This window comes from Scylla paramamosain, chromosome 21 (assembly GCF_035594125.1).
Source record: "Scylla paramamosain isolate STU-SP2022 chromosome 21, ASM3559412v1, whole genome shotgun sequence".
Taxonomy (NCBI): Eukaryota; Metazoa; Arthropoda; class Malacostraca; order Decapoda; family Portunidae; genus Scylla; species Scylla paramamosain.
The window spans coordinates 20824305-20832063 of NC_087171.1; the positions used below are offsets into that span (position 1 = coordinate 20824305).

The 7759-nt window shown below is 39.3% G+C and overlaps 1 protein-coding gene across 1 annotated transcript; it reads right to left on the reverse strand.

Moving 5' to 3' along the window:
* Positions 1 to 1601: 1601 nt before the first annotated feature.
* On the reverse strand, positions 1602 to 6320 carry LOC135111298 (dnaJ homolog subfamily C member 30, mitochondrial-like). The gene is made up of 4 exons (XM_064024536.1): positions 6261 to 6320; positions 5614 to 5889; positions 4744 to 5078; positions 1602 to 1647 (listed from the first exon to the last, which is right to left on the reverse strand). The coding sequence occupies exons 1-4, from the start codon at positions 6318 to 6320 to the stop codon at positions 1602 to 1604; spliced, it is 717 nt and encodes a 238-aa protein (XP_063880606.1).
* Positions 6321 to 7759: the final 1439 nt, after the last annotated feature.

The following is a 7759-nucleotide window of genomic DNA, read 5'->3' on the forward strand; positions in this document are numbered from 1 at the left end:
AGATGATCTTCATCTTGACGCTATGGTTGTCTATGGATTCCTCCTGAGCCAGGCTTTTCGGACGGCAACTTCTGTATAGGAAGACAGAGACAAAACGAACAGTATCCTCCACACTAGTTATCCCTACATTTAGCACACCACTTTTCTTCAGGAACTCCTTTACTGTCTCAAGAATAATTTCATTCGTCTCTCTGCTCAGTCCCAGCAGCAGTACCATCCATTCCCTTCCTGTCTTCTCCACTCTTTCATTCTTATGATACCCTAACTCAGACAAAATTACTCGCTTCGTCTTACTCTTGTCTCTTCCATATCCCTCACTTACCAGCATTACATGTTCCTCTGTCTCATCCTCCCCAGTGTCACACAATACACATCTTGCACACTTTATTACAAGACTCAAACCATCTGTAATTTCTTGCATTCGTGATTCACATCACTTACCAACTCTCAAAGGTTCTACTGTTGCATGAGAGAGAGAGAGAGAGAGAGAGAGAGAGAGAGAGAAGGGGGTGGGGGGATACTCATTGCGGTATGTGCTGAAATATATACTGCAGTTCCCAAATTCCTTACGGTTTGTTGCTCCCCTCCCAGATCTCTCTCTCTCTCTCTCTCTCTCTCTCTCTCTCTCTCTCTCTCTCTCTCTCTCTCTTTTGCTGTTGTGTTGTGTACAAATGGGCCTCGGTGATCATTCAAACTATAGTATAGAGTAGACCATGTGTGTGTGTGTGTGTGTGTGTCACGCGTTTTGAACCTCACATTATCTTCACACGTAGGTTCCTTGCTCCTCCAACCCGCCCACCGTAGCCTCAGCAGCACACAGACCACGTACGCTTGTCCCGGTACACTCCTACGTCACGACGTGTCCCCGTTCTGCAGCCCCGCAGCTTTTCCCGAGTCACCCTGCCCGGTTTTCACTATTATAAAGCAAAATCTGTGTATCACTACATTCATATCTGTTTAGTAGAAATATGAGATAACCAGATCGAAATAAATATATAAAGTCATATTAACAAATAAACACATACACTGTCACCGTCATGGATGAGTGAGAGATTTATGTGTGAGTCATTGCTTGTAATCGTTGGTTAGGCCCCGTTAAGTTTCATGTTCGTACGAGAGAAACTCATCGTAACGGTAGCTGGAGACGCACCGTCGCAGCCGTACCCGAGTTCGCTGCACTTCCTTACTGCAGAGCGCAGACTGGCATTAGCTTCAGGTGGAGTTGGTTGAATTTGTGCGTGGGGTTTTGACACGAAGAAACCCAAACACGGAGAAATATATTCTGCACCGTAACCAAAACTGAAATGACTTAGTTGCTAGCGGTGACAAAAGATGCTAATTGATTAACTGCATTACTGAAAATATTGTTTTAGTGATAAACCACTTGGAAGTAACTCAGAATTAGTGTGCTGCTACTACAAAGGTGAAGCATCATGACTGATCATATAGTGTTTATGCTGCTGCTGCTGTTGTTGGGTGTCACCTTGGCTTTGGACCCGCAACAACATGGAAATACGCGTGACTGGCACCAATACACTAAAAGTGACAACTCTCCGGACCATCGTGGGTTGAACGGTGATGTGCGGGGACAACTATCAACTTCATCCGTAGTAGCTGCTCAGGCGGGCCACGAGGACACCCGCCACACTGATAAACAAAATGCAGAAAGCGTAGAAATTCTTCATGGCGAAAGTTTTAGAGGCCACATTAATCACTATAGTCATCCAATGAAGATGGCTCGCTTTGTGGCTGATCCTGCTCTGGTTCACCTAATCGAGGAGGTGGATGAGGAAGAACATCAGCGTCTGAGGGAAACAACAAGTATCCCAGAGGCGATTGAGCGAGTAACGAAGGCCCCTGCGGTGGAGACGATCACTGTACATTACGAGGCCACTAAAGTTAACCTTCTTTCTTACATATGGAATGAATTTAAAAATATAGGAGACCTGTTAGGGCGGGAAGTTTACGACACGGTCTCCGCCCGTCTCTCTTTCCTCTGGCGATCATTTGTAAAATTGCTTAAATCCCGCCGTAGACGAGCTCTCACAGATACATCATTAAAGAAATAAGAGCCGGCTCTCAGTTGCTATCTATTGAGAAAAAAATACTTGGCAACTAAGACATTAATTTAATGTATTTATTGCTGTATTCAGCTTAATGTTACCAATGCTGATTATATTTTATATTCACAAAATGTTTCCTTATAGAGTATAAAAAAAAATGTACACTGTCTTTTTTGAAATACAATAAAATTATTCAATCTTCTATTCTTAGCAAAATGAATTATCCCTCATGGACAGACTTGAGATAATACTCGTACATCACTGGTCAGTGTGACAACTTTGCCTCATTGAAACCTGTCTCTCTCTAGGAAATGTGTAGATATGTGGTGGTTGAAAACTCAGTTTTTTTGTCATTGGCAGTGTTCAAGTGACTGATTAAAAAACTGCAACTATGTGTATGTGCGCCGCTATGCACCGTAACCATCCTATTTCTCATTTTCTAACGATGTCATATGCCACACCAATATCAGTTGCACTTGTCCATTAGGAAAGGGAATATCAACAGGGATGTAATATTTCAAAATGTTACTTTAATTCTGGGTAGATGAAGGGCGATGTCGGCGAAGTGGGAGCTAGGGGAGGCGACGAAGCAGGAGCGAGCACAAGCAGGAGAGAGAGAGAGAGAGAGTACTTCATTATTCTCCTCAGCAGACCCCAGAGTTGGGATTCTCAACCTTTTGCAAAGCTAGGCCCTCAAAGCTGGTTCAATGTAGTTGGGGGTCCCCCTCCTCCCAGCGCCACCCACTCAACCCCCTCTCCAAGAATGCCACCATTAATAGGTAGATTGAATGAGACAGATAGACAGATAGCCCTTGTTGCATCTGCTTTGTACTAATAGCCAGTGAGTTCGTGATTTTTTCCCCTTCCGCCCTGTGCTCGCCTTCCCCCCCCCGACCAATCCGGAGGGGGAGTGTGTCCTTGTCCTGAGTTGAGTATGGCAATTTTTTTTTTTTTTTTTTTTAGAAAATGTAATGACTATAATACATGTGATCAGTCAAAATTTATTACTGACAATGGTGACATTACTTCTTTTATTACAAAGTTAAAATACCAAGTTGCAGATCCAAGACATCAACAGAGAATAACTCGGGTTAAACTCTGGTCCTAACAAGGTTTGTAGAAGCAACGTCTTGATAGCAAAACATGGAGCTAAGGGAATGCAAAAATAAATAAATAAATAAATAAATAAATAAATAAATAATAACAATAATAATAATAATAATAATAATAATAATAATAATAATAATAATAATAATAAAGCTTGATGAAATTACTAATTAGTCACTGAATTACTAGATATAGTATCTGTTTATACAATATATACATTATAAGTTATCCCACACCCAAAACCAAATTTTATGGGGTAGTTTATTCCAGAATGTAATTTTATCCATATATACTAGAAAATCACCCTGAACTGTCTTATTTTAGGCAGTGCTTTAAAAAATGGAGACTTTTCTCATAGCAAACCTAACCCTATCACATGTTTGTCTCATATACCACATATTTTCTTGCCAAACTTTTTTTTCTTTGATTGTAATAAAATATCACTCTAAAACTCTATCATGGCCATCCACCATCCAAGCATCTCTTGATCTGATTAAACCAACAGTAAGATTAGGTGGATTCAATATAGTTATATCCTACATAGGATGTAAGTGATAATAGCCTCCAATGGCAATGCAACATATATGCAACAATCAGTACTGAGAGATGGTGACTGAATGGCAAGGACACAAAAGTGGTAAACTCCTAGGACCTTTGCAATTGGGCATTTTTTTCCAATCATCTAAAGGCAACACCAACCCTGTCCTCAATCATAAGTGTACTAGGTAGCAGCATGACCTTCCATAAGGCATCATTCTGAGTACAATGTCTACATCACCAAAGGTAGGTGAACAAGCATCCCATCCAACCTAAAAGCAAGTTTATTGCCCATATATAATTAATTTAATGCAACACAAAATAATGACAAATTTAGCTTTCAAAATGAAAAAAGTTTTTCAGTTAAATTCCCAAAATTAATGGACTTTCCATGTAATAAAAACAATAAAGAAACTTTTTATGCATACTAATTTTTCTAGAATTTCATAATAAAGTTTATGTATTATATAACAGATTTTGTGATAGATCTTTTTGCCTTGATATTGGCCTGATTCTTAAAATCGTAACTCATTCCAGAAATTACCACACTATACCTCCTCTCGTCACAAAAATATGTGTTTCATGCCCATCTAGTACTTAATGTATGTCAATAAATGTATCTTATAAGTTGCACCTAATTTTAGCCAAATATTTTTCCATAATGGGTTCATATCTCTGTCAAAGAATATTTCAAAAGACCATTATTTCTCAGTTCCTCAAAATTCAAAAGTAATTCACAATAATGCTTAAATACTTCAAGCTTCCTGAATGGAAAAAAATGGTTATAAGTAAACCCTGAGGAGAGACACTTCCAAACCCACCACTAGTCCAGATAAAGTGGATTTCACTGTACAGTTATTTGCACAACATTATAATTTTCTACTTTTGTTTACTTTTAGGCTTTTCTGGATCATACCTGTTTGTCATACAAATCTGAATAATAAATGCAATGGTTAAAAGCATTAAAACACTAATAAAAGACTGAGTTTTCTTCTCCTCAGTTTCAACATCTCTCTTTCTCAAAACTTCTTCATACCTCATCTTGGCATCTTGTTTGCGTTCCCAACTAGACTGGTAATGCAGCTTGGTCCACTCATCAAAGTTATATATTGGAGTCCTTCCTGAAGCAGTAGGCACTGCACCTCTTTTTCTTCTTGATCCATAAAACTTGGATGAATATTCTTCTGCCTCATCTGGTGTTGCTGCTGCAGACATTCCTAGCAGACCCTTGTCATACATTTTTCTCTGACTAAAGTTCCCTAAGACTTCATAAGCCTCTTTTATTTCACGAAACTTCTTTGCAGGATCTTCATCACCTTTGTACTGATCAGGATGATACTTTTTGGAAAGCTTGTAATATGCATCCTTTATCTGAAATATAAAAAAAACTGATAAATAAGCACAAACATTCTATAAACATAGCTGTAAATGACATCGTAAACAGTAAAACAAGAAAACACACACACACATATATATATATATATATATATATATATATATATATATATATATATATATATATATATATATATATATATATATATATATATATATATATATATATATATAATAGAAAGGAAAGTCCAGATTTCAGCTGTGGTTACAATAGCACCAACCAGTGTTCAGTGGCTGATTGGACTGAGACATCTCAACTGCCAAAACACTTTCATGGCATGCTAAAGTGTGGACAGAAAAGTAACCTTCTAGCACAAGACACTACCTCAGAGCATGCAATTCAGTGCATAGTATGTATCAAGGTTAGCTGTCATGAACAACTTCCCAACATGTTCTCTAAAGATTATAGTAGTAGTAGTAGTAGTAGTAGTAGTAGTAGTAGTAGTAGTAGTAGTAGTAGTAGTAGTAAACGCTCCACCATTACATTTGAATAAACTAGTAATCAGGATACCTGAGCTTGAGTGGCCTTGGGAGTAATTTTTAGCACATCATAATAATTTCGCTGGCGCTTCTCGAAGGTAGATCTCATCCGGGAAGCGTGGACGACCTGCTGCTGGTGCACCGCGGCGAGGGCAGTTCGGAGCAGCAGTCTGCACCGCCGTTCATCCCGCACCGATAGTATTTCATAAACACTGTACCGCCGCAGCCACATTTTGGAAGAGCCCCTCGCCCTTCCACGGGTGACCTGGTTCATGTCGTCCCCCTGGCCCCACACGATGATATAAGCCTGTTAACAAATCCGATACAAACTGCAACCGGCATCATGCTGTATTCATGATCTAGTACTCAGTAGGTCACAGGCCAGACTATTACACAAACACTAACATCCCTGGCACAATCTTGCACTAGGTATGTACATTAACAGCTGGATCACTCTTGGCCCTCGTCCAGTGTCAGAAATAGTGCTAAATTAGCAAGAAATATTGTAGAAAATATTATTACATATATAGACCCAACAAGGATTTCAAGAGACACAAAAAATTATGGCTGAGAAGAGAAAACATCGCATAGTTAAAGACTACAGCATGTGTCTAGGGTATATAGCGGTCGCTATTCGAGACTGGCCATTCCACTGCTTCCAAAATCAACTTCTCTCACCTTACTCTTACCATATTTCTTGACAATACGGACAATATTACGGAAAGATGATGTTACCATCGTCTTCGTGGAAAAGTTCTGCATTGTTTTTTTTTTTTTTTTTTTTTTGTATATAACCAACATAAGCGTGAATATGCTAAAATGAGGGTAAAGTAAAATAGCACATGAACATTTTATTCAGTTATGTATGAATTGCTGAGGAGACCACATTATAGTAAATTGTAGCATACACCAGTAGTAAGGCTTGGTGCACTGTACCATACCATGTCATCTTTTTATTCTTTCATTGATTCTATATGTCCCCGATAGTAATATCCATCTTCAATTTTCAAGTGTCCACTGATTACCTGGTGCAGCATTGATTTGCTTCCTAGAGGTGGCTGGTTTTGTGAAGATGTATGAGTGATGCTGGCATGGAACACAGCAATTCAAATGTAAGTTTCACTACGAGGAACACATATTTGTTTGGATGGGAGGATGTTCTTGTCTGGGACCTCTCAGTGTATGTTCCCACTTGAAATAAACCCTTCATTTGTTCAAAGATTGTTGAAACTTTTTCTCTGCAATGGAGAATTCCTTTACATCCTATTCATGGTGGGTATGGATAGTCTTGCTGTTTGTTGTAATAGTTTTGCTGTTTGTTGATAGCTGCTGTGGAAACTGCTGTCTGTCTCTTAACCCACCCAGGAATTGAACACAGTTGTTGCAAATATAACCCCAGCCAAGGCAAAACGTGCACCTCTCTCTCTCTCTCTCTCTGGAGATAGGATAGAACAAGAAGTTTGGTTTAGAAGATTATTAATGAATAATAAGAAGAGAGTGGGTGACAGGACAGAACCCTGAGAAACACCACTGTTAATAGATTTAGGAGAACAGTGACCGTCTACCACAGCAACAACAGAACGGTCAGAAAGGAAACTTGAGATGAAGTTAGAGAGAGAAGGATAGAAACCGTAGGAGGGTAGTTTGGAAATCAAAGCTTTGTGCCAGACTCTATCAAAAGCTTTTGATATGTCCTAGGCAACAGCAAAAGTTTCACCAAAATCTCTAAAAGAGGATGACCAAGACTCAGTAAGGAAAGCCAGATCACCAGTAGAGCGGCCTTGACGGAACCCATACTGGCGATCAGATAGAAGGTTGTGAAGTGATAGATGTTTAAGAATCTTCCTGTTGAGGATAGATTCAAAAACTTTAGATAGGCAGGAAATTAAAGCAATAGGACGGTAGTTTGAGGGATTAGAACTGTCACCCTTTTTAGGAACAGGTTGAATGTAGGCAAACTTCCAGCAAAAAGGAAAGGTAGATGTTGACAGACAGAGCTGAAAGAGTTTGACTAGCCGCAGCATCCAGCTTTGGATCGAAAATGAGGATAGAGAAAGTAGGAGGGAACAGAAAATGGGCTACTGTCAGTTGCCTCAGACAGCTCAGTTTCAGTGAGGAAAAGATGAGGTTTAGAAGAGGAGAGGTGGTGTTCTACAGATTGAAAATTACATCTTAGA